The sequence below is a fragment of the Rana temporaria genome, chromosome 11, assembly GCF_905171775.1.
Source record: "Rana temporaria chromosome 11, aRanTem1.1, whole genome shotgun sequence".
Classification (NCBI taxonomy): Eukaryota; Metazoa; Chordata; class Amphibia; order Anura; family Ranidae; genus Rana; species Rana temporaria.
Window position 1 is genome coordinate 105,014,604 of NC_053499.1, and position 27,954 is coordinate 105,042,557.

Below are 27,954 nucleotides of genomic sequence, written 5' to 3' on the forward strand. Positions count from 1 at the left end.
AACCTCAGGACTTTAGATCTTTTAGGTTTGATCAAACAGGATCTGCTCAGATTTCATGCCACTTCCCCAAATACGGTCATAGTTTTCTCAGAGATAGTTCCTCGCCTGGCACGACCCTCCTCTAACATGAGGAGGGTGATGGAGCGGATGAGGAAAAGGGTAAATAGGGCCATGGAGAAATACATGCCCACCATTGGTGGTTTATCTTATCGGCATGTCGATCTGGAGGGTGGTGTTCCTGGGTTCTACAGATCTGATGGGGTTCACCTTTCGGAAATAGGCTTGGATTTATTTAACCTTGGTTTACAATCCAGTATTGAAATGGCCGCAGTGGTGGGGGTGGGCCGGACTTGAGGCAAGCCGGCTGGTGGGGACTGTTTGTTTTAAAAAAAAAAAAAGGTGTGTACTGACTGCCCGAGTTTGTAATAACTGGGCAGGAAGCTTGGTGATTCTATAAGTTGAAATGGTGAGTTTAATAAATACATTTGTTTGTTATGATGGTTAAACCAATAAAGGTACCGCGACCAATATATTTGCCAAATAAGAATTAAATGGTGTATGTGTTTTATTTATTAGTTATAATAGGTCATTAGGATGGGTGCTGGTGTGTGTGTGCCCTACAGTCTCATGTAAAAGGAGGGCACTAATTGGGGCCCACCTGCTTGAGAATGTGGCCAGCACACACCTGTAGTTATTAGTGCTAGCTAGGTCCGTTTAATTGTATATATGTACAGTCTTATGTTACAGGTGTGCTCGGTCCAATAGGATCTCAAGGAATGTACTGGAAGCCCCAGGTAAGCCTATAAAGATCCAGCTGCTATGGGGCTCATCCTCTTTCCCCCTGGACCAGATCAACAGGCGAAGTGCTCCCTCCCACCCCTCCCCAGTCGCGCGTACCTTTTATGTGGTATGAGTCATCCCGGTATCCCGGGGGGACTGTTTCTTTTCAAATAAAATGGTGTGTACTAACTGCCCGAGTTTGTCCAGACGGACTTTGTAGTGAAAGGGTTAATGGACACCTATAAAAGCTTCTGTATTATCCTACACATTTTATCTTGTATAAGGCCAGTTACATATGATATCAGGTAAAAAATTTGGTATGCATATGGTTAAATTGCCAACAAGTCCTTGGAGCTCCTGAGTGTGCTGCTTTTGCACTCCCAGCCACAGGCTTTGTATTGGCAAGTTACTTTTCACTTATTTATGAGTGGGTAGCCATAGCCAATCACGCGATGACATAGTTGCCAACATTTGAAAATTTTTTCCAGGGACACTTTGCAGCACAGCTATTAAGCTCCCGAACCAAGTCTCGAACATGCCGCTGCGCTCGCGACCAATGGCTCTGCATCTTAAAGGGGACATACCTGGACGCCCATGTGCGCAGCCGTGCCATTCTGTCACCGTACATCGTCGTGCAGCGGTTGGCAAGCGGTTAATCCTTATCAACTGTCATTGCATGCATGCATTTTGTAAACTAAAAAAAAATATTTCTTGGGCCCGGTTCACACTGGTGCAATGCGAGAACCCTGCGAATCCACTGCGGGTTCCCGCATCGCACCCGACACGCATGGCAGTTCATACTGCCATATGCGAACTGCTAGGGAGTGTCATTATATGTTAACGACACCCCCAGTTCAGCTTGCGTATCGCACTTCCAACTGACAGTTCAGACTTAAATCAGATTGCATATGTGTGAACACACATGTGATCCGATTGTGGTCCGAACAGAAAAAAGTCACACCACACAGACATTGCATGTAATGTGAACAGCAGTGCGCTGCAAATTACATGCAATGTCTGGCATCGCACAAGTGTGAACCTGCCCTAACATATGATTGTGGTATCTCCCATTAAATGTATAGGCCTCATATTCATGCACAAACTTAATTTCTTTTATTTTGCAGATTTTTTCTTTTTTTTTAACTTCTAGAAGTATCTCACTGCACCCGCACGGCCGCAGAGACTCTCAGGCCCCATACACACGGGGAGGATTTATCCGCGGATACGGTCCAGCGGACCGTTTCCGCGGATAAATCCTCTCGAGGATTTCAGCAGATTTTAATGCGATGGAGTGTACTCACCATCGCATTGAAATCCGCGCCGAAATCCTCTGGCGATGACGTGTCGCACCGTCGCCGATTATGACGCGGCGACGTGCGCGACGCTGTCATATAAGGAATTCCACGCATGCGTCGAATCATTACGACGCATGCGGGGGATCCCTTCGGACGGATGGATCTGGTGAGTCTATACAGACCAGCGGATCCATCCGTTGGGATGGATTCCAGCAGATGGATTTGTTTGGCATGTCAGCAAATATTCGATCTGCTGGAATCCATCCCAGGGGAGAAATATCCGCGGAAACAGATCCGCTGGAGTGTACACACCATAGGATCTATCCGCTGAAACCCATTTGCTGGGATTTTTCAGCGGATGGATTCTATCGTGTGTACGGGGCCTCAGACTACAACTCCCATAATACATAGCGGCGCACACGCGACGTCACATGACAATAACAGTCACGATTCAGTCATTCAGCGCCGCGGACGGATCGCGGACGGATCGCGGACAGCTGCGGCGGCCATTGTTTTGGTCTGCGTTCCCCACTAGCTGGGACAAGTCCCGGCAGGCTAAATTAGCCGGGACTAGGTCCTATTTGACGGGACTGTCCCATTAAAAACGAGACAGTTGGCAAGTATGCGATGAAGAGGCAGATACACCTGAACACACATTCTCTGAGGTGCATGATCCTTGAGTGACATCAGCACCAGGCAGTGGAGGACGTTCCCGGTCATCGTGGCCGCTTTCCGATTGGATTGAGGAGTCTCAGCTTATATACAGCGAAAATCGGTACCCTTCACCAGCAATTTGGCTTTCCCCTGTTGGCTTCCCTCATGGTTGGATGCTGAGCCCCGGGGCCGTGAATCTTGCTACTTCCGCCTGTCTCCTACTTGCTTTTGTGAGTGCAACATACAATTTTTTAATAAAGGGTTTGGTTTCAATACTACTGTACACTATGGGGACCACTGAACCTGTTTTTTATCTCTACCCTTGTGTACATCCTGCGTTTCAAATGACAGGTGTGTGCAAAGGGCCACTTAGCCCACACAATGCAATCACAGGCTGATGGTGGCCACAGCTATGCGTAACTGTTTGCACAGCCAGTGATAACTTGTAGTGATCATGGCTAGACACATTATGTGTGCATCCAGTCATGATCACTGTAGGTAATCACTAGCTGTGCAAACAGTCAGGAGTAGATGCGGCCACCATCAGTTTCTCATTGCATTGCAGCTCTTTGCACAGACCTGTCATTCCAGCTGAGGATTTTCACAGATTCTTTCTTCTGGAAATCACGGAGTGTGCTAATTGCTCATATGAATGTAGCCTAATATTTTCTATATACTTATTTTTCCTGTAAAATATGTCCCTTTCCTGGTCAAGCAAACATGGGCGGGGATGGCAAAGCGTTCACAAAAATGCTTACAATTGATGATACTATGGACACTGGGAGCCAGATTCAGGTACATTGGGCGTACCTCTGCTTTATTCACAAAGCACTTGCCTGTAAAGTTGTGGCGGCGTAGCGTAAATCACCCGGCGGAATTCTAATTCGGCGGGTAGGGGGCGTGTATCATTTAAATGAAGTGCGTCCCCACGCCGAACGAACTGCGCATGCGCCGTCCGTAAAATATCCCAGTGTGCATTGCTCCAAATGACGTCGCAAGGACGTCATTGGTTTCGACGTGAACGTAAATGACGTCCAGCCCCATTCACAGACGACTTACGCAAACGACGTAACTTTTTAAAATTTCGACACGGGAACGACGGCCATACTTAACATTGGCGGCGCCTTATATAGCAGGAGCAACTTTACGGCGGGAAAAGCCTAACGTAAACGTCGTAACTTTACTGCATCGGCCGTGCGTACGTTTGGGAATTCGCGTATCTAGCTTATTTGCATACTCGACGGGGAATCCGACGGAAGTGCCACCTAGCGGTCAAAAACAAAATGCAGTTTAGATCCGACGGCGTAAGAGACTTACGCCTGTCGGATCTAATGGATATCTATGCGTAACTGATTCTAAGAATCAGTCGCATAGATATGACGGCTCAGATTAGGACTTACGTCGGCGTACATGGCGCTGCGCCGTCGTAAGTCCTATGAAAATCTGGGCCTGGGTTCCTAGGATGTACCCCTGACTGCAGCTGGCCTATTATGTGCTCTAGGTACTAGTGTGCACTCTTGCCAATGTAATTTGTGATTCGTGGCTGAGAAGAGGATTTTCATGTCTGCCGACTCTATTGACCAGATGGCTTTTATTAACCCGATTCAGGCCTGGATCAAAAGGACTACCAGAACAAAATAAAAAATCAATAAATTAATTTCATATCTGATAAACTAAGAAAAGACTAAACAGTTCCATATCTTGTTCTGTGGTTCCTGTTGATGCTGCCAGCATTTCTGCCTCTTGGTACCTTTCCTTTCCCTCCTTCCCTTTGACATAAAAAGGAATTAACCCCAAAAAATCCAAAAAGTGTTGAAGCTATAATTGCTTGAAAACATCTATCTGTGCATTCTGTCTCAACATCTGAAATGTGTACATTTCAGATGGGCAATTTCTTACAAAACTATACCCAAAGGTTATAGATCTGATATTATTTTTGAAAAACTGTGTATACTGGAATACAGCAGGGGATTGCAGTAAATCTAAGGTGAAGCTGTATTGGGTGCACAGTGTTTATACATTCTTGGTTTCAAATAATGCAGTGTGGTAATGCAAAGAAAAGGCAGCTCTTGAATTGATGATTAGCAACAACTGCTCGATGCACTTTCATTACCCGGGGTTAAAACATCTTTAATTTTTTAATCAATTAAAAAAAAGTAGCTAATGTGTTAAACAATTGAAGAGCTAGCAATCAATTAGTTGTTGCAGACAGACATGGGCCCTTAAAAATGATTTTCTAGTGTGAATACAGATCTGTGAATATGGGCAGGGCTCATAAAGCGGTGGTTCACCCACACTAACAACATTTTAGCATTAAATTAGGCATAGTAGCGCAAGCTACAGTATGCCTGTATTGATTTGTTTAGCCCGGTACTCACTGTGCAATCCTATATAGAAGATTCCGACTCCCCGCGGGGAATGGGCGTTCCTATCAAGAGGGAGGATGATGGACGGCCGGCTATGGCACGTCACGCTCCCCGAAGATAGCCGGAACAGGTCTTGGCTCTTCACGTGAAGCGCCAAGTCCTATTTCGGCTATTTCCGGTGAAGCGTGACGTGCCATAGCCGGCCGTCAATCATCCTCCCTCTTGATAGGAACGCCCATTCCCCGCGGGGAGTCGGAATCTTCTATAGAGTCGGAATCTACTATGCCTAATTTAATGCTATAAAAAAAAAATGTTTTATTAGGGTGAACCACCGCTATAAGAGAATGTACCCACGTGCAATTCACAGAACTCAAGCAAAGTTTGTTACAGCATACTATATGTAAACTCAACCAAAAAAACATCCCGTATAGGTTTTCCCATGGTCATGTCACTTGGGAAATGTTTTAATATATTTGTAAAACACAATTTTTTTGATGAAAATAATAGCTGGAAATACGGACAAAAAGGTAATTGTTTGGGCACTTTGTGTTATGGGGTGACAATGCTCTTCCCCCATTTTCCACAATCTCCTGACTGTAAATCACCATGCCACATGCTCTACCAAAAAAAAAAAACTACATGATGGTGTGCTGATGCACATTACAAAGGCATATTCCATCTGCTATTTTGTAAAGTATAATACTTTTAAAACAGTGTACTTACCAAATTTCCTTGGTAGATTGGGCAGCATGAAGCTTTTTGCCCAGAGAAGATTCTAGCTTTTCCCGTAACATTTGACACAAGCAGTATTTTGTATTGGTGTAATGGTTATCATAGCGCACTGCCTGATTAAAGAAAATAAAAATAAAAACCAACAAAATCAGACTAGCAGAAGTAAAGTCACATTTAGCCAGACTTATTCTATAATGTTGAAAAACACCTAGGGGGAGATTCACAAAGAGATACGACGGCGTATCTCCTGATACGCCGTCGTATCTCTGAGATTCGACGGTCGGATCTATGCGACTGATTCATAAGAATCAGTTACGCATAGATCTCCCTTAGATCCGACAGGTTTTAGTGACTTACACCGTCGGATCTTAGGCTGCAATCTTCCGCTGGCCGCTAGGTGGCGTTTCGTGTTTTAGTCGCAACGAATATGCAAATGAGGAGATACGCCGATTCAGAAACGAACGCCCGCCGTCGCTTTTTTTTTACGTCGTTTGCGTTCGGCTTTTTCCGGCGGATAGTTACCCCTGCTATATGAGGGGTAGCTAATGTTAAGTTTGGCCGTCGTTCCCGCGCCGAGTTTTGAATTTTTACATAATTTGCGTAAGTCGGTCGCGAATACGGATGGCCGTAATTTACGTTCACGCCGAAAACAATGACGTCCTAGCGACGTCATTTGGAGCATGCACACTGGGAAATTTCGCCGGCGGCGCATGCGCAGTTAAATCGGCGCGGGGCCGCGCCTAATTTAAATTGTACACTCCCCCTAGCCGCGGAATTTGAATTCCGCCGGGGGAGTTACGATCCGCCGGCGCAAGTTTGGAGGTAAGTGCTTTCTGAATACTGCACTAGCCTCACAAAATTGCGCCGGCGGATCGTAAATCAGATAGATTACGCGGATCTAAAGATCTGCTAATCTATGTGAATCTACCCCCTAGACACTTATCCAAATAGTTTCCTCAGCTCAAATGAGTTTCAGGAACATACCCCAATATTTTCAGTCCTTCTTAATCACACCGCCACAAATGGTCATAGATATAATATTAAAAGGAGAATATTTCTGCACATAGAAGTCACAGGTGTTTGCATACAATCAGTGGCAGCAGGCTGTACAAACCAAAGACACCACAGCTGTATGCAGGTAACTGTACATCCAAAGTGTTACATGGGTATAGAGATGTATGAGGGGCTCAGTTTGCATCCAGGTACGGATACATGTGCACCGCCATGGACATAAATGTGTGTGTTGTTTTATATTTTTTAAACCATTATTTTTTATATTACTTTGTTTTATTTATTTTTACAATCCTGCTGTTGATGAAATATTTGGAGTTTAAAACTAAGGTTGCATTGATACTAGTATTGATGCTGATAACAAGCATTTGCACAAGTGTCAGTACTCGTGCAATTGCTCCGGTGCCTAATCTGATACCTGTTGTATTGGGCCGGGCAGCCTCATAGATGATCAGTGCAGCGGTGGGAGGAGGTACAAGCACTGATCTCTCTGTATAGCTTTCAATAAAGCAGCCGACTGCCGCTTCTCCTCATCTCCCTCCCATGGCTGTCAGATGCTTTATTGAAAGCTATGCTATGAGATCAGAGCTTGTACCTCCCCCCACCGATGCACCGATCATCCCGACTGTCTACCCGTGTCCTCCCCTGGTTCCCTGTGTGCTCCTCATTCTGTCTGGGTCCCCCTCTGGCTCCCCTGTGTGCATCTCCTTCTGTTTGGGTCCACCTCATGCTCCCCTCTATCTCCTGGTCCTACTCTGTTCCCCCCGTTGTCCTGGATCTGTCAGGATGGAGAGCGGAGGAAGGAGCTGGTATATATGTAATTTACTGGCTCCTTCCTTTTCTGAATGCACAGTCAGTGATCACTCACTGTCCATTCATAACTGAGCATCATACACTGTGTTTGTGTTTACAATGTTTCAGCTTATGAATGGAGAGGAGCATCTGTCTCCTGTCCATTCATCTTCAGTGCAGCTGAGGCCGCAGAGAAAGGGACTTTAAAATTGGTGTCCTTGGTCTCTTTCCCTGTCTGAAATGGGAGTTGTCAGGGGACTGTTTAGACATCTAGAGTGGGTGACTGGGGACAAAGGAGGCCATTTTTTTAAATACTTTCTTCAGCTCTGTGTATACAAAAGGAGCATGGGGGAGCTCATGTCCATAATGGGGGTGGTCGTGACACAGCCCCAAATGATCCACAATGGCTCAAAAGTGATATAGTCCAGAAATATTTAGACAGATTAAAGGTGGATAAAGCACCTGGACCAGGTGGCATACACCCACGGATCCTAAAAGAATTGAGCTCTGTAATTTCAAAGCCATTGTATCTAATTTTTAGGGACTCATTGACAGGAACAGTACCAATGGATTGCTATATTTAAAAAGGAAACAACGTTTTTACCAAGTAACTATAGACCTGTTAGTTTAACTTCTATAGTTGGGAAAATACTGGAGAGATTAATAAAAGACCACATAGACGAGTTCTTGCTGGAAAAAAAATATTCTAAGCAACAGACAGCATGGATTCATGAAAGACAGAAGTTGTCAGACAAACCTGATTTATTTTTATGAAGAAGTAAGTAAAACCTTGGACAGAGGGGTGGAAGTGGTATACTTGGATTTGCAAAAGTGTTCGATACAGTTCCCCACACACGGCTCATGTGTAAGGTAAAGTCTACAGGATTGGAAAAATCAGTGTGTAAATGGATAGAAAACTGCCTAAAAGGCAGAATTCAGAGAGTAGTGGTTAATGATTCTTACTCTGAATGGTATAAGGTTATCAGTGGTGTATCCCAAGGTTCAGTGTTGGGACACTTACTTTTTAATATCTTTATAAATGATATTGGGTCTGTGATCAAGAGTAACATTTCTGTCTTTGCAGATGACACTAAGGCCTTGTACACACGGTCGGACCAAACCGATGAGAATGGTCTGACGGACCGTTTCCATCGGTTCACCGCTGAAGTGGTCTGATGTGTGTACACACCATCGTTCCAAAAACCGATCGGGTCAGAACGCGGTGACGTCAAACACACGACGTGCTGAATAAAACCATGTTCAATGCTTCCAAGCATGCGTCGACTTGATTCTGAGCATGCGTGGGTTTTGAACCAATGCTTTCTGTACTAACCATCGGTTTGGACCGATCGGGCAGCGGTCCATCGGTTCGGTTTTTAAGCATGTTTTAAAATTTTGGACCGAAGGAAAACAGACCGATGGGCTATACACACGGTCGGTTTGGACCGATGAAACTGAACCTTGGTCCATTCTCATTGATTTTGTCCGACCGTGTGTATGGGGCCTAAGCTATGCAGTGGAATAACGTCCTTACAGGGTGTCTCCAATTTACAAGCCAACCTCAATGCTCTGTCTAATTGGGTAAATATGTGGCAGATTAGGTTTAATGTTGTAAAAGGTAAAGTTATGCACTTGGGGGCTAAGAATATGCATGCATTATACATACTAGGGGGAGTACACCTGGGGGGGATCTGTAGTGGAGAAGGATCAGGGGGGTTTTGGTAGATCATAAGCTCAATTATGGCATAGAGAGAGAGATAATTTTGCCCCTAAATCATTAGTAAGAGCTCACCTGAAATATGCAGTTCAGTTTTGGGCACCAGTTCTCAAAAAGGATATTGGGGAACTGGAGAAAGTGCAGAGAAGGGCAGCCAAACTGATAAGAGGCATGGAGGCAACGGCGGATCCAGGGGGGGGCAACAGGGAAATTGCCCCCCCCGAGACAATCATGTCACATTGGCTTTTTTTTTTTATAATTTTTTTAACCACTTGCTGACGGCTGTACGACTTTGTACGGCCGCAGCGCGGCTCCCAATCTCTAACAGGCCGTCTTTTTACGGCCGCCCCTTTGCACGTTCCCCACGCACGCTCCCGAGCGCGCAGCGGGGAACTGCTGTGCTGGCCGTGTCCCTTGGACACAGCCAGTCACAGATCGCCGTGAACGGCCAATCGGAGCGGCCGTTTCCTAGGCGATCTGTGCGGCCAATGAGAGATGATCTCATATGTTTACATATGAGATCATCTCTCATTCCCGGCTCTAGCAGACAGCGGTGCTGTCAGGGGAGAGAGGAGACGGATCTGTGTCTCTTGTACATAGAGACACAGATCGGTCACCCCCCCCAGTCACCCCCGTTCCCCCACAGTTAGAACACTAATATTATGGTACACATTTAACCCCTTCCTCACCCCCTAGTGTTAACCCCTTCCCTGCCAGTCACATTTATACAGTAATTAGTGCATATTTATAGCACTGATTGCAGTATAAATGTGAATGGCGCCAAAAATGTGTCAAAAGTGTCCGATGTGTCCGCCATAACGTCACAGTCCCAATAAAAATCGCAGATCGCCGCCATTTCTAGTAAAAAAAAAAAATTATACAGTAATTAGTGCATATTTATAGCACTGATTGCAGTATAAATGTGAATGGCGCCAAAAATGTGTCAATAGTGTCCGATGTGTCCGCCATAACGTCGCAGTCCCAATAAAAATCGCAGATCGCCGCCATTTCTAGTAAAAAAAAAAAAATAATAATAATTCTGTCCCTTATTTTGTAGGCGCTATAACTTTTGCGCAAACCAGTCGCTTATTGCGATTTTTTTTTTTTTTTTACTAAAAATATGTAGAATACGTATCGGCCTAGACTGAGGATAAAAAAAAAACGTAAAAAAAAAATTGAGCTATTTATTATAGCAACAAGTAAATTTTTTTTTTTTTTTCCAAATTTTCGCTCTATTTTTGTTTATAGCGCAAAAAATAAAAACCGCAGAGGTGATCAAATACCACCAAAAGAAAGCTCTATTTGTGGGGAAAAAAGGACGTTAATTTTGTTTGGGAGCCACGTCGCACGACCGCGCAATTGTCAGTTAAAGCGACGCAGTGCCGAATCGCAAAAAGTCCTCTGGTCAGGAAGGGGTTTAAGTGCCCAGTAAGGAAGTGGTTAAAAAACTGCCTTGCAGTGCCTGCAGCTGCCACTGCCGAGTCTCTCTCTCTCATCACCCGATCACGCCGTCGAGAGAGAGAGACTCGTCTTACACGGCCGTCCAATCTGTCCTGTCACAGTGCTGTACCCGGCTGCTTCTGAGCGGACAGTCTGTGACACTGTGTTCAGAGAACAGCCAAATGAAAGGGGGTGGGTGCGCTCTGCCTCCTCCAGCCCCCTCTCTCACTGTGCCCGCCCACACTTCAGCCAGCCTGTGTGATCCATCTGTGAATAGGACATGTGGGCGGGAACGTTTAAACTGAGATCCGACGGTGCTCACTGTTATTGCTCTGTATGGGACGCTCTGGATGCTGATACCGAGCTAGTGAGTCTTTTGCCTGCTTCCTTCCACGTGACTGAGCTGTGACCGGCCTCCCCCCTCTCTCCCAAATTCATCTCCCCTCTCTCTCAAATTCCTCTCCCCCTCTCTCTGCAGATAAGGTTTCTTTCAGAAGCCTTGTGCAATACCTGGTCCTGTGTGCTCTGATTTTGGCTCACGCTGGTCTGCTACAGGTTGGCTGCAGTGTTGGTGATCTGCATGTTACCCTCCCCCCCAGTCCCATAGACTTCTATTAGTTTTCAAATTTTTGCTGCATTTTCTGAAAGTGCACAAAAACGGCTGCATCTTTGGTGCGCTTTAAAAAAAAACTACAGCAAAAACGCACAACCTAAAAGAAGCCTATGGGACTGCAGCTAAGGAAAACTGTACATAAGCACATCGGCCAAACCGCAGCACACCAGTGTGCGCCCAAAGGCTTGTACACACTTGCAGCAGGCACTGCCACTCCGCTGATCCATGCTCAGGTCACTTTTGGGCATGCTCAGCGGCTCTAACCAGAGCTGTCAGGTTTTTTTTGTTCAACTTGCTGAATTGAGCTAAAAAAAAAAAAAATATATAGTGGTGTATAAGGATGAGTTCCGGCATGTTTGCAAAGCCCACATGCAGAGCCCACTGCGTTAATCACAGGCAGGAAGACATTTCCCGAAGTGCGGCTTAAGAGATCGGGAAATGTCTCACTGCCTGTGATTGGCGCAGCGCCGACTTCCTGGCGGCCCTTGCACAAGGGCTTTGCGAACACGCCGGAGCTCATTAGTGGTGTGTACAAGGCTTTACTATGTTGATAAAGGAATCAAGCAATTTTCTTGAGGAGTGGTCTCTTTGTGCGGACAATTTGGAGCAATGTCTCTCTCTGTCAGTGGTGACTGGTGCTCAAAGTTTATTTGGGTGGGGCAGGGGGGGCGCGGCAAACTAAAAAATACTGAATAAAAAACCCATCAATTGCAGCCTGACTGTGGCCCATCAATTGCAGCCTCACTGTGGCCCATCAATTGCAGCCTCACTGTGGCCCATCAATTGCAGCCTCACTGTGGCCCATCAATTGCAGCCAATGTTACCCCCATCGGCATTTAACCAGCACCCCACCGCGCCGGCTCGCTGTCTGACCGACCCTTACCCCATCTTGGTGGCAGGTCAGGTAGCGGGTGACGGTGGTAAGCTGTGGGATGGGCAGTGGGTCAGGCAGCGGCTCCTGTGTTCTCTATGCTTCCTCCATGCGTTTCCTCCTGCTAGACATCCATTAGGAGAGCCTGTCCTTTCAGCCAATCAGGTGCAGGGAAATGTGGAGCGGTGTCTCTCTCTGTGCAGGGAAATGTGGAGCGGTGTCTTTCTCTGTGCAGGGAAATGTGGAGCGGTGTCTCTCTCTGTGCAGGGAAATGTGGAGCTGTGTCCCTCTCTTGCTTTTTACTATAAAAAATGCCTTCATCAATTTAGGCCAATATGTATTCTGCTACAAATTTTTGGTAAAAAAAAAAAATCCCAATAAGCGTATATTGATTGGTTTGCACAAAAAAAAAATTCTGACAGTACCCCTCCCAAGACTAGACTCTGGATCCGCCTTTGCGGAGGAGCTCAGCTATGAGGAAAGATTAGAGGAACTGATTTTATTCACTCTTGAGTAGAGGAGATTAAGGGGGGATATGATCAACAAATATATAAGGGGTCCATATTAGTGAACTTGGTGTTGAATTATTCACTTTACGGTCAAAACAAAGACAAGGGGGCACGCTTTACGTCTAGAGAAAAAGAGATTTCATCTCCAAATATGGAAAGGTTTCTTCACAGTAAGAGCTGTGAACATGTTGGTCCTAGATCTCTCGCTTTCTCACAGCCTAACATCAGAGCTTTTTTTTTAGGTTAAATACCTGCCCCAACGTGCAATTGACGCATACATGTGGGGATTTCAGTGGTGCATTGGTCCTAGATCTCTCGCTTTCTCCCGGCCTAACATCATAGCTCTCCCCAATTACATCTGGGGGCATGGGGTGGGGCCACCCCTGTCTCAACATCGGGTGAGACACTCTGTCCGGACCACTAGTCTCTCCATCTTGGATGTGGGCTTGGTCCATGAACCTCATCGTAAGTTTTCCATTAATTAATTTGACCCCTCTTTCATAGCTGTGCCCCCCTACAGGGCATCCTATGTTAACGGTTCCCCTCTCTCTCTCCTTTTTTTCAATCATAGTTTTATCTTGGCATACTCCTGATGAGTAGCTTCAGGCTACAAAACGCATAGTCTACAATAAGGGTGCCCTGACAAGCTTGTCGCAATCATGGATTTGAATTGAATGTATTTTTATTATAATGTTATACAGCACAGACCAAAAGTTTGGACACACCTTCTCATTCAAAGACTTTTCTTTATTTTCATGACTATGAAAATTGTAGATTTACACAGAAGGCATCAAAACTATGAATTAACACATGTGGAATTATACATAACAAAAAAGTGTGAAACAACTGAAAATATATTTCATATTCTAGGTTCTTCAAAGGAGCCGATAGTAAGCGGTATCAATTCCCTTACATCCCGAGTCGGCAAATTCGACATTTTTCTACAACCTCTGGTGACCAAAACCCCCGCCTATCTTAACTGTAGATGAGGATGTTCTATTAGTTACAGCAGACGTTGCGTCCCTGTACACTATAATACCTCACGATCTGGGATATAAAGCAGCAGAATTTTTCCTCAAAAAAGATCTAAACATGAAAACATCTACTTTGGAGTTTGTTTTAAAATTACTTTGTTTTGCCATGGAACACAATAATTTTTTCTACAATGGTCATTTTTATTTACAGAGCATGGGTGTGGCGATGGGGGCTAAGTTTGCCCCCAGCCTCGCCGGTCTATTCATGGCACTGTGGGAACATGATAGACTTTTCGCCCTAGCGGAACCACGCCTTCTCCTATGGTGTCGTTATATTGATGACGCCTTCTTTTTATGGAAAGGGAATGCAGAATCTCTGTATGAATTCACGACAACGTTGAATAATAATGATTGGGGCATAAGGTTCACTTATGAATGTAGTAGAACTTCAGTCAGCTTCTTGGACCTAGTCATCTTTAAGGAACAAGGTGCCCTTCTGTCCAAAACGTTTTTTAAAAACACAGACAGTGGACACCATCCCAACTGGCTAAAAGCAATACCTAAGGGACAGTTCCTATGGATGAGGCGAAACTGCTCACATCTGGAAGACTACGAATCTCAGGCCATGATTCTGAAAAAACGCTTCCTGGAGAAAGGATATGAGTCATCCAGATTAGATGAAGAACTGCAGGCGGCAGCCTCTTTGGATCGACAGACCCTAATAGTGCCCAAAACCAAAGATAACACCAGTACTTCAAATGAGTTGCAATGGTCCTTTTTGACCACTTTTTCCTCACACTTTTGGTGGGTGGCCAAGATAATACGGAAGCATTGGCCGGTTTTGAAGTGCGATAAGATCCTAGGACCGGCACTACCTGAGTGCCCTAAGATTCTTTTTAGAAGAAATCAAAACCTCAAAGACTTGGTGGCACCTAGTGTGGTTGACCCTCCACCGAGAATCCACATGTTTGGGAATCTCAAGGGTTTCTTTCCTTGCAAAAAATGCAAAGTCTGCACTTTATCACAAACCATCAAAACCTCCACCTTCACTTCCAATACCACCTCAGTTGAATACCAAATAGAAGAATTCATTGCCTGTAGCACTATTGGGGTGATATACGTGCTGGCCTGCCCTTGTGGTCTACAATATATAGGGAGGACCACTTGGGCCCTAAATATTAGGATAGGAGAACATTTGTGCAGGATACGTGGTGGCTTTACTAAACACAGTGGGGCTGATTTACTATCCTCTGTGCGCTGCGCTGGTTCATGCCTTAATTAGTGCGCCGGGTGAAGCCTTAATTAGGCGCATGAACCAGCGTAGCAGCCGGCGCATTGCAAGTAATATGTAAAGCCGCGCCAAACTCCCTATAGAAGTCTATGGGAGAAATCAAAAGTGTTCATTTTAAAGGCTAATCTGCAAGTTTTGTCCTAAAAAGTGTTTGGGGACCTCAGTCCTGCCCCAGGGAACATGTATCAATGCTTTTTTTATTTTTTAAATGCTTTTTATATTTTTTAAAACGGCCGTTTTTTCGGGAGCAGTGAAATTAATAATGCTTAAAGTGAAACAATAAAAGTTAAATATTCCTTTAAATTTCGTACCTAGGGGGGGGTGTAATGTCAGCATGTGAAATAGCGCATTTTTCCCGCACTTAGAACTGTCCCTGCAAAAAATGACATTCTGAAGGAAAAAAGCCATTTAAAATTCACACGCGGCTATAATGAATTGTCAGCTCCCGGCAATTCTAAAGGGATTCATTCATAAAGGAAAAAAAATGTGTAGGGGGTCCCCCAAATTAAATTACCAGGCCCTTCAGGTCTGGAATGGATATTAAGGGGAACCCCGTCGTAAAAAAAAAAAAAAAAATGGCGTGGGTTTCCCGCAAATATCCATACCAGGCCCTTCAGGTCTGGTGTGGATTTTAAGGGGAACTCCACCCCAAATTAAAAAAAAATGGCGTGGAGTCCCCCTAAAAATCCACACCAGACCCTTATCCGAGCACGTTGACCTGGCCGGCCGCAGAAAAGAGGGGGGGACAGAGTGCGGCCCCCCCCTCTCCTGAACCGCACCAGGCCACTTGCCCTCAACATGGGGAGGATGTCCCCATGTTGATGGGGACAAGGGCCTCATCCCCCACAACCCTTGCCCGGTGGTTGTGGGGGTCTGCGGGCGGGGGGCTTATCAGAATCTGGAAGACCCCTTTAACAAAGGGGACCCCCAGATCCCGGGCCCCCCCCCCTATGTGAAATGGTAATGGGGTACATTGTACCTCTACCATTTCACCCCAAAAAAAATGTCAAAGTGTTAAAAATGACAGTAGCCGGTTTTTGACAAATCTTTTAATAAAATCTTCTTCTTTCATTCGGGTTTCTTCCTCTGCTTCTTTCTTGGGTCTTCTCGTCCACATCTTGTCCGACGTGTTCTTCTATCTTCTCCGTCCGTCCTTCAGCCTGTTCGTCTACATCTTGCCCGGTGTCTTCTCCTATCTTCTTATCCTTCCGTCGGCCTTCTCGTCCACATCTTGCCCGGTGTCTTCTCCTGTCTTCTCCGTCCTTCAGCCTCCTCGTCCGCATCTTGCCCGGTGTCTTCTCCTGTCTTCTTCTCGGTCCGCCAGCCTTCTCATCCACCTCTTTTTCTTCCCCGGACGCAGCGCTTGAAATTTAATTAGCCGCTCCTGGGACTGCTCCTGGGACCCGCCCCCCTCTGACACCACAAGTAAACTCCTTAGAAGATCATGTGCGTCAGAGGGGGGCGGGGTCACAGAGCGTCACACGGCGGGGGAATTCAATTTCAAGCACGACGTCCGGAGAAGAAAAAGCCGCCGCAGCTTCCAATTGAAGTTCCCGCCGTGTCACACTCATGTGACCCCGCCCCCCTCTGACGCACATATGCCACACGTGGACTTTCATATGAGTTAACCTGTGGCATCAGAGGGGGGCGGGTCCCAGGAGCGGGAACACAGCGGGATCTTCAATTTAAAGCGCAGGACACAGAAGATCAAGAAGATGTGGACGAGAAGGTCGACGGACAGAGAAGAAGATGGGAGAAGACGGCAAGATGTGGACGAGAAGACCCAAGAAAGAAGCAGAGGAAGAAACCCGAATGAAAGAAGAAGGAACCGCGGAAAGAAGATTTTATTAAAGGAATTGTCAAAAACCGGCTACTGTCATTTTTTACACTTTTGTCACTTTTTTTTGGTAAAATGGTTAGGGGTACAATGTACCCCATTACCATTTCACATAGGGGGGGGGGGCCCGGGATCTGGGGGTCCCCTTTGTTAAAGGGGTCTTCCAGATTCTGAAAGCCTCCCGCCTGCAGACCCCCACAACCACCGGGCAAGGGTTGTGGGGATGAGGCCTTTGTTCCCATCAACATGGGGACATCCTCCCCATGTTGAAGGCATGTGGCCTGGTGCGGTTCAGGAGAGGGGGGGCGCACTCTGTCCCCCCCTCTTTTCTGCGGCCGGCCGGTCAACGTGCTCGGATAAGGGTCTGGTGTGGATTTTTAGGGGGACTCCACGCCATTTTTTTTTATTTGGGGTGGAGTTCCCCTTAACCACTTAAGCCCCGGACCAAAATGCTGCCTAAAGACCCAAGGGGTTTTTACAGTTTGGGACTGCGTCAATTGCGCGGTCGTGAGATGTGGCTCCCAAACAAAATTGGCGTCTTTTTTTCCCCACAAATAGAGCTTTCTTTTGGTGGTATTTGATCACCTCTGCGGTTTTTATTTTTTGCGCTATAAACAAAAATAGAGCGACAATTTTGAAAAAAATGCTATATTTTTTACTTTTTGCTATAATAAATATCCCCCAAAAACATATCTAAAATTTTTTTTTCCTCAGTTTAGGCCGATACGTATTCTTCTACATATTTTTGGTAAAAAAAATCGCAATAATCGTTTATCGGTTGGTTTGCGCAAAATTTATAGTGTTTACAAAATAGGGGATAGTTTTTTGCATTTTTATTTTTATTTATTTTTTTACTACTAATGGCGGCGATCAGCGATTTTTTTTTTTTGTGACTGCGACATTATGGCGGACACTTTGGACAATTTTGACACATTTTTGGGACAATTGTCATTTTCACAGCAAAAAATGCATTTAAATTGCATTCTTTATTGTGAAAATGACAGTTGCAGTTTGGGAGTTAACCACAGGGGGCGCTGTAGGAGTTAGGGTTTACTTTGTGTGTGTTTACTAGTGTAGGGGGGTGTGGCTGTAGGAATGACGTCATCGATCGTGTCTTCCCTATAAAGGGAATGACGCGATCGATGCGCCGACACAGTGAAGCACGGGGAAGCCGTGTTTACATACGGCTCTCCCCGTTCTTCAGCTCCGGGGAGCGATCGCGACGGAGCGGCTATAAACGAATAGCCGCGCCGTCATCCCGGATCGCTCCTGAAGCCACGGGGACCGCCGCATGTACGGGGGGGGTCCCGATCGGACCCCCGACCCACGTCAAGCAGGGCACGTATATATACGTTGATGTGCCTGCCTGTGCCATTCTGCTGACGTATATGTACATGAGGCGGTCCTTAAGTGGTTAGAATACACACCAGACCTGAAAAGCCTGGTATGGATATTTGGGGGGACCCCACGCCATTTTTTTTTGTTTTTACGGCGGGTCCATTCCAGACCTGAAGGGCCTGGTAATTTAATTTGGGGGGACCCCCATACATTTTTTTCTGTTTGTTTTAATGAGCAATGACTGTATTCTTTATAGTCATGAGTACTTTAAAATCACTTTTTTTTTCAATTCAGAAATGACATCTTGTACAGGGACAGTTCTAAGCATGGGAAACATGCGTGTAAACCCCCTCCCCCCTGTATGAAATTTAAAGGAATATTTCACTTTAACCACTTCCATACCGCGCCTATTCTGGCACTTCTCTCCTTCATGTAAAAATTATATTTTGTTCCTGGGAAATTACTCAGGACCCCCAAACATTATCTATAATTTTTTCGCAGACACCCTAGGGAATACACTGGAGGTCATTTTTTATTTGATTTCCAACTGTATTTGCGGAATAATTTTTCTAACGCCTTTTTTTTTTGGCCCAAAAAAAAACACGGTCCATGAATTAAAAAATAACAAAACAGTAAACAGGAAGTGAAGGCAAATCTCCCCAATTGGACACAGATAATACAAAATAAACTGACAGGGCCTATAACCCTCCCTCACTCTATCCAAAATTAAAGAAAAAAAAAGTGTTGATTATAGTTCTAGTTTAAGCACAAATTTCAGAGAGTTTTATTGAGAGGCCTAAGAAAATATAACCTTGCCAATAGGCCAGGATACAGCGTTGCTAATATGTATGAATGTTTGTGTTAGGGCCACCCACAAACACCCAATGTTAAATAAAAAATTATTAATTTGCAAATAAGTAGTATCTGCTCATTTTTTGGGGATGTCTGCACCCCTGATAGTAACAACATTTGTAAGGTGTCATCACCCTTTCTAATTCAAATTCATTCACTTCCTGTCACATAGCCAAACAGGAAGTGAGGGTAAAACCTTACTAATATCTTTTCTTGGGGACACAGAGATCAATCTAAATAGTTTCCCATTATGTAAATTGCACTCTAGCATTTTGCGGTGTACACCCCAAATTATTAGGGATCTAGGACTTTGGGGTCCATTTACTAAAGGCAAATCCACTTTGCACTACAAGTGGACAAGCAAGGAAGAAAACAAAACAACTTTGCTTCTACAGGATTGGATGTTAAAACTGTGAATGCTTCCTCTCTGATTTTCAGCAACTATGCTTGTACTGCAGAGTGGCTTTGCCTTTACTAAACCCCAAACTAAATAATCATTTGGGGCAGGGATCCTCAAACTACGGCCCTCCAGCTGTTGTAGAACTACACATCCCATGAGGCCTTGTAATGCACTGACATTCACAGACATGACTAGGCATGATGGGAATTGTAGTTCCTGAACAACTGGAGGGCCGTAGTTTGAAGACCCATGATTTGGGGTGTACACAGCAGTGCTGGAGTGCAATTTGCTTAATGGGGACACTAGTTAGATTGACCTGTGTCCCCAAGAAAAGACACTGGTAGGGTTTTAACCTCACTTCCTGTTCAGCTGTGTGACAGGAAGTGAAGCCAATTTTAAGAAAAGGGACACAAAGCTCAACCCCAAAAAACACAAGCAGGGGTTCTAACACTCACTTGGCTTCCCTCAAACACCCACAATTAGAATAGGATTGCCTTGCGCTAGATTAAAGCACAGTGCTGTAAATCAGCACTTCAAGCCTGTCCACCAATAGCCCCCCCCCTCCCCCCACAGGCCATGTTTGCAGGTTTTCATTCATCTTGCACATGTGCTTTAAAAGACAGTCCGGACAGCAATTCTTGATAAGAGAAATCCACAGAACATGTCCTGTTGGGGGTACTTGAGGGCTGAGGACCACTGCAGTAAAAAGAAAATACTTACCACTTTGTCTTTAAAGTCATGGAGAATAAACATGGCAAACATTTCATGATTACACACCAGGAAAGAAGCTTAGACAAAAATCACACATAATTTGTTAGGCCCAAACCTATTTCAGCTGCAGCTGTCAAAATATGTAGCATGAAAAAGTAACAAAAAACAAAACTTCAAAATTTTAAAGTAATTTTTATTGGTCAACAAAACAAGGAAAGCAAAAAAAGACAAACAAACAAACAAAAATACATTTCAAAAATCAAAATAAACATAGGTTTAACGTCGCAACATCTTCACAATTTTTTCATAAAATAAGGCAGCAGAGACAAATACATCAAAGTGAACATCATTTAAATATAAACAAAAACCATTGGCAATATATAAAAAAACATGCAACAAACCACATTTCTGTTTAGCAACAGCATTCCTGCCAGCTTGCCCCTCTGAGGGCAGCTGAGGACTGATCGATCCACGCTTTTTATAACATGTGCTAGTAATGAAGCAATTGAAATCACATGAACAAATTTCAGTCTCTAGTTTGGGTGAGCTTGTAAGTGCTTACACCTGGTAATAACCCAACCAAGCTCTATGAGCATCCAAGTGATTTTCACCTTTTAAAAAGAAAGGTAATTTTTTTCTAAGTGTCTGAGCAGACTCAGCTCATCACACATGTAGGAACAAAGCTGCAATGGCATGAGAGCTTTTTTTTTCTCCCTGAACTCATGCTTTCCAGCCTGAAGGGTCTTAGTGAATTATTACGTAACAAAAATAAATAATTGTCATGAATATGCATCAAGTCTGTCTGGTTACCTGATCTCCATGTGTCCATTAGAGGCTGACCCTGTTCTGGTTTACCTTTTTATCACTTCCTCTTCCTGTATGGCTCCACCCTAGTCCATCCCAGGAAGCCTATATTAACCGTTGCTCTACAGGTCTGCAGTGCTGTTCAACAGTGTTCCTATGCTTAGTTCCTGTCTGTCCTGTTCCACGTCTTGCCTACCCAAGGTTGCCCCAAAAGAGAAACTTCCTGTTGCCACCATTCCAGAATCTTTTGCTCGTCCTACCACATGTAGTGGTGTCCGGAATGTGTCCTGCAATAGTAAGGCTGATGCACTTTCTAGCCAATGTAGCACTCTGGATGAGGAGCCCGTCTGTGAACCTGAGCCGATCATTCACTCCAGTTTACCGTTGACTGTCCCTAAAACGCACAGCCAGGCTAACTTGTCTGCGAGTTCTGCAGTCACTACGCCTTGTGATGCTATTCGGGTAATCACTACACCTGACTATGCTATTCAATCGGCCTCTGCATCAGCTATGCCAGGTCAGCCCATGCCCAGTGAGCCTCCTACCTTTTCTTGTTCAGGCCCTCCTGCAACCTGTCTAAGGGGCTCAACTCATCCTTTGGATAGATTGCCTCATTCGGCCAAATGGGGTTTTCTACCTTGTTTTCAGGGCTCTCTGCATTCTGCTGGTTTCCCTGCTATCCAGCTTGACTCCTGTGCCCTGTCACCTTCTAACCAACCTGACTTCAGGGTTCCTCTGACCTCTGCCCAGTCTGATGGTCCTGTGATTAATCCCCAGTTCATCTTTAAGGGTCTGCTTGATCCTCCTCGGATTCCTGTTGACCCTCTCATGCCCTTACTTATTCCTAAAAGGCCTCTGGTCCTCAATAAATCCTCTCCTCCTGTCCCTACTTCGGTTCTGGTCAATGAGGATACTCAAGTTCTGGATTCTCGTCTCTGCGGAGGCATTCTTCAGTACCTTGTGCTTTGGAGAGGATTTGGTCCTGAGGAGGCGTCTTGGATTTCTGCATCTGAGATCTTTGCGCCCCATTTGTCGAGGAGGTTTCTTCTGGGATTCCCCTTTAGCCCTGGCTCCAGGCTGGGGAGGGGGAGGGGCCTTAAGAGGGAGGGTACTGTCATGAATATGCATCAAGTCTGTCTGGTTACCTGATCTCCATGTGTCCATTAGAGGCTGACCCTGTTCTGGTTTCCCTTTTTATCACTTCCTCTTCCTGTATTGCTCCACCCTAGTCCATCCCAGGACTTGCGCAATTCCCGCCCACATATGTAAACACCGTTCAAACTACACATGTGAGGTATTGACGCGTACGTTAGAGCGAGAGTAATACTTTTAGCACTAGACCTTCTTTGTAACTATAAACTGGTAACCTGAAAAAAAAAAAGGTCGCCTATGGGGATTTTAAAGTACTGAATTTTGGCCCCATTCCATGAGTGTGTGCAATATTAAAGCGTGACATGTAAGGTATCTATTTACTCGGTGTAACATCATCTTTCACATTATCACCAAAAATTGGGCTAACTTTAGTGTTTTGTTATTTTTTAACCACTTGAGCCCCGGACCATATTGCTGGACAATGACCGGGCCAGTTTTTGTGATTCGGCACGGTGTCGCTTTAACTGACAATTGCGCAGTCGTGCGACGTGGCTCCCAAACAAAATTGGCAACCTTTTTTTTTCCCACAAAGAGAGCTTTATTTTGGTGGTATTTGATCACCTCTGCGTTTTTTTTTTAGAGCTATAACCAAAAATAGAGCGACAATTTAAAAAAAAAAAAGAATAATTTTGACCTTTTGCTATAGTTACATAGTTAGTCAGGTTGAAAAAAGACACAAGTCCATCCAGTTCAACCACAAAAAATAAAAAAACAAAATAAAAAACACAGTAAAATCCTATACACCCAACTCCATACCCACAGTTGATCCAGAGGAAGGCAAAAAACCCCAGCAGAGCATGATCCAATTTGCTACAGCAGGGGAAAAAATTCCTTCCTGATCCCCCGAGAGGCAATCAGATTTACCCTGGATCAACTTTACCTACAAAGCTTAGTACTCAGTTATATTCTGCACATTTAGGAAAGAATCCAGGCCTTTCTTAAAGCAATCTACTGAGCTGGCCAGAACCACCTCTGGAGGGAGTCTGTTCCACATTTTCACAGCTCTTACTGTGAAAAAACCTTTCCGTATTTGGAGGTGAAATCTCTTTTCCTCTAGACGTAAAGAGTGCCCCCTTGTCCTCAGTGTTGACCGTAAAGTGAATAACTCAACACCAAGTTCACTGTATGGAACAATATAATAAATATCCCCAAAAATATATATTCTAAAAAATAAAAAAATCCCTCAGTTTAGGCCGATACATATTCTACATCTTTTTGGTTCCAAAAAATCGCAAATAGCGTTTATTGATTGGTTTTGGCAAAAGTTATAGCGTCTACAAAATATGGCATTTTTGTTAATTTTTTTTAACTAGTTTTTGCGGCGATCAGTGATTTTTATCGGTACTGCGACATTATGGCGGACACATCGGACACTTTTTTGGAACCATTGGCATTTTTCTAGCGATCAGTGCTATAAAAATGCATTGCTTACTATAAAAATGCCACTGGCAGGGAAGGGGTTAACACTAGGTGCGAGGGAGGGGTTAAATATGTTCCCTGGGTGTGTTCTAACTGAAGGGGGGTGGGACTGACATGGGTAAATGACAGATCGCTGTTCATGAAGGGGAACTCCAGACCCCCCAAAAAAAAAATAATGTGGGTTCCCCTCCAGGTGCATACCAGGCTCTTAGACTTGGTCTGGAACATAAGGGGTTAAACCCGCGCCGAAAACCAGCGTGGGGTCCCCCCCAAGATCCAGACCAAGCTCTTATCCTAGGCACGCAGTCTGACCAGACAGGAATGGGGGGGGCAAGAGCGAGCGCCCCCCCCTCCTGAGCCATACCAGACCGCATGCCCTCAACATGGGGGAGTGTGTGCTGTGGGGGAGGGGGCACTGCCCCCCCACCCCAAAGCACTCTTGTCCCCATGTCGATAGGGACAAGAGCCTCTTCCCGACAACCCTGGCCGTTGGTTGTCGGGGTATGCGGGCGGGGGGCTTATCAGAATCTGAGAGCCCCCTTTAATAAGGGGGCCCCCAGATTCCGGTCCCCCACCCTATGTGAATGAGTATGGGGTACATTGTACCCCTACCCATTCACCTGGGGAAAAAAAATAATACACCACACACATTTAAAAATTAATTTATTAGTCAGCTGGGGGTCTTCTGCCGGGCCCCCGAACACCACCCCATTAGGCCCCGGGCTTCGCCGTCTTTCGCCGGGACCCCCTTCACCATGAAGCTCCTTGCTTATGGGGGAGGGTCCCGGGCTTCGTCAGTTTCTGCGGGGGGGTGCACCTACCCCCCATCTTCTAGGCCGTTTTCTGCCGGAGCCCCCTTCGCCATGAGGCTCCTTGCCTATGTGGGTATGTGGGAGGGCTCCGGGCTTCGTTGTTTTCTGCCAGGGGGGGGGGGTGCTGCTGTAGCCCCCCCGGGCTGTTTTCTGCCGGAGCCCCCTTCGCCATGAGGCTCCTTGCCTATGTGGGAGGGCTCCGGGCTTCGTCGTTTTCTGCCGGGGGGGGTGCTGCTGTAGCCCCCCCCCGGGCTGTTTTCTGCCGGAGCCCCCTTCGCCATGAGGCTCCTTGCCTATGTGGGAGGGCTCCGGGCTTCGTCGTTTTCTGCTGGGGGGGGGGTTCTGCTGTAGCCCCCCCGGGCTGTTTTCTGCCGGAGCCCCCTTCACCATGAGGCTCCTCCTTGCCTATGGGGGAGGGCTCCGGGCTTCGTCGTTTTCCGCCGGAGGGCGCCACTCTCCGGGCTTCTGCGGTGCCTTCTGCTTCTGCCTGGCTCCTCCGCGGGGGCCAGAGGTTGTCTCCGCTGTCTTCCGCCGGAGGGCACCACTCTCCGGGCTTCTGCGGTGCCTTCCGCTTCTGCCTGTCTCCTCCGGGAGCTCAGGGCTTGTCTCCGCTGTCTTCCGCCGGAGGGTGCCACTCTCCGGGCTTCTGCGGTGCCTTCCGCTTCTGCCTGTCTCCTCCGGGAGCTCAGGGCTTGTCTCCGCTGTCTTCCGCCGGAGAGCGCCACTCTCCGGGCTTCTGCGGTGCCTTCCGCTTCTGCCTGTCTCCTCCGGGAGCACAGGGCTTGTCTCCGCTGTGTTCTCCCTTCTCTTCCATTCGATGTTGACACGACGAGGTCCGGCGCTGGAATGCAGTGGGCAGTGGGCATTGACTTATATAGGGCAATGCCACCATGTGACCTCAACCCATGTGACATCACATTCCCATCATGCCCATGGAATGTGATGTCACATGGGTTGAGGTCACATGGTGGCATTGCCCTATATAAGTCGATGCCCGCCGCTCACACGGCATGTCAGCGCGGAACCTCGTCGTGTCAACATCGAATGGAAGAGAAGGAAGGAGACAGCGGAAAGAAAGCCCTGAGCTCCCGGAGGAGACAGGCAGAAGAGGGAAAAGAGAGGAAAGCCATGGGCTCCGCGGGGGAGACAGGCAGAAGAGGGAACAGAGAAGAAAGAAGCGGAAAGAAAGCCCTGGCTCCGCGGGGGAGCCAGGCAGAAGAGGGAACAGAGAAAAAAGCAGATAAAAGACCGGGGAGTTGGCGCACCCCCGGCAGAAGACGAGGAACAAGACCGGAGCCCTGGCGGAAGGCACCGGAAAGACCGGGGGATAGGCGCCCCCGGCAGAACTCGCCGAAGTCCGGATGCCCCGCCCCCTAATGTAAAAGAGCTTAAATGGGGTGGGGGGCCCCGGCGGAAGGCTCCGGAGAGGACCGAGGGATGGCGCCCTCCCCCGGCAGAAATCGGCGAAGCCCAGGGCCCCCAGCGGAAGATCGGGAGAGAAGAACCCCCCCTTGTGAAAGAGCTAAAGAAGAAAGGGGGGGGGGCCCGGAGCTGACTAATAAATTATTTTATTCTGTGTGGTGTGTTTTTTTACTTTACACTTTTCCCCAGGTGAATGGGTAGAGGTACGATGTACCCCATACTCATTCACATAGGGTGGGGGGCCGGCATCTGGGGGCCCCCTTATTAAAGGGGGCTCGCAGATTCCAATTAGCCCCCGCCCGCATACCCCGACAACCAATGGCAAGGGTTGTCGGGAAGAGGCTCTTGTCCCTATCGACATGGGGACAAGAGTGCTGTGTGGTGGGGGGGCAGTGCCCCCCTCCCCCACAGCACACACTCCCCCATGTTGAGGGCATGCGGTCTGGTATGGCTCAGGAGGGGGGCGCTCGCCCGTCCCCACCCCCATTCCTGTCCGGGCCAGACTGCGTGCCTGGGATGAGGGCTTAATTTGGATCTGGGGGGAACCCCGCGCCGAAAAAAAAGTTTAACCCCTCACGTTCCAGACCAAGCCTAAGAGCCTAATGTACCCCTGGAGGGGTACCCGCGCCGGTTTCAAGTTTGAAATTTGGCACGGAGTTCCCCTTCATGGTCAGCGCAGGCTGAAAACCGCTCGGAGATTCCCGTGCGCCGCGTCACGCAGCGCAATCACGGGTACGCCGCTTGGTATTTACCAAGATTTGCTCGGCGTACTGACAAGGAGCACGGGAATCCCTGAAATTTCCCTGTACGCATGCCCAGTATGAAAATGAACCTCCCGAGGTTCAGGCGCACTGTGCAAGCGTACGGGGATCGGTTTCCAAAAAACACTTTCACTTTCAATTCGGCCCGCCAAACACATGTCACTTCACTTCCCCTGCATCACCCCACCTCCCCCCTAATAAACTCCCGCCCGAATCCCCGATATTTACATTTCAATGTGCCGTGCGCCAGGTCTATCAGGCGCACCATGCGCCCTCTCCTGGGCGCATTGAGCACTTTAGTAACTACTGAAATACACTGCACTAGCAGTATATTTCAATAGTAAATGTCAAAACGGCTGCTACTCCTGCTTTTACTCCATGAGTCATGGAGTAAAGGCTTGGTAAATCAGCCCCAGTGTCTCATTACACTTTCGCAAATGTCACAATCGGGATCCTTCAGTGCTGAAAGTGATGGGCATTGAAAAGTATACCCCACATTGGAGAGGCAGTGACCTCAAGCGTCACATCTCCCGTAGGGAGACCCAACTTATTTATGACATGAAGTGTTTTAGCCCGTGGGGCCTAAACATAGAATGGGACATCAACTGTTACATAGATAACAGTTGATGTCACCCATTTGCCTAATTTTGGTCATTATTGTTAATCCCCCCCCCATACAGAAGCCCCCCTTCTTATTCATTAGGTGTTTTTTTCCAGTTATGCTTCATTGCACACATTGGGATTACGGGGTTTACATTTTATACTAATATGAGAGTAAGCACATTGTGTATAGTAAAGGGATTTTTAATACAGCTTACCTGTAAAATCCTTTTCTTGGAGTACATCACGGGACACAGAGCGGCATATTCATTACTATGTGGGTTATATGGAGTACCTTCAGGTGATGGACACTGGCAATCTCAAACAGGAAGTGCCCCTCCCTATATAACCCCCTCCCATAGGAGGAGTACCTCAGTTTTGTAGCAAGCAGTATGCCTCCCAAAATGGTCCCCATAAGAGGGGTGGGAGCTCTGTGTCCCGTGATGTACTCCAAGAAAAGGATTTTACAGGTAAGCTGTATTAAAAATCCCTTTTTCTTTCTCGTACATCACGGGACACAGAGCGGCATATTCATTACTATGTGGGATGTCCCAAAGCAATGCTTACAATGAGGGGAGGGAGACATCTTCCCAAGACAAAAGGATTTAATTTAGAGATATACTTAAATCATAATAAATCCAACTTAGTTGAGAAAAAAATTATTTAAAATTTTACTCAAAAGGGAGCCCCCCGGAATCCGAGGGTCTCAAACTGCAGCCCGCAGCACTGCCTGCCCAAAGGCTGTATCAGTATTCCTTCTTACGTCCAACTGGTAGAACTTTGTAAACGTGTGGACAGAAG

The 27,954-nt window shown here is 46.5% G+C and overlaps 1 protein-coding gene across 7 annotated transcripts in view; it reads right to left on the reverse strand.

Moving 5' to 3' along the window:
- Positions 1 to 27,954, reverse strand: part of DUS2 (dihydrouridine synthase 2) — a 901,714-nt gene that overhangs the window by 130,081 nt on the left and 743,679 nt on the right. For all 7 annotated transcript variants that reach the window (XM_040328788.1, XM_040328789.1, XM_040328790.1 and 4 more), the window contains one exon: positions 5,819 to 5,940. In XM_040328788.1, the coding sequence (XP_040184722.1) occupies positions 5,819 to 5,940 (122 nt within the window). The remainder of the gene's footprint in view (positions 1 to 5,818; positions 5,941 to 27,954) is intronic.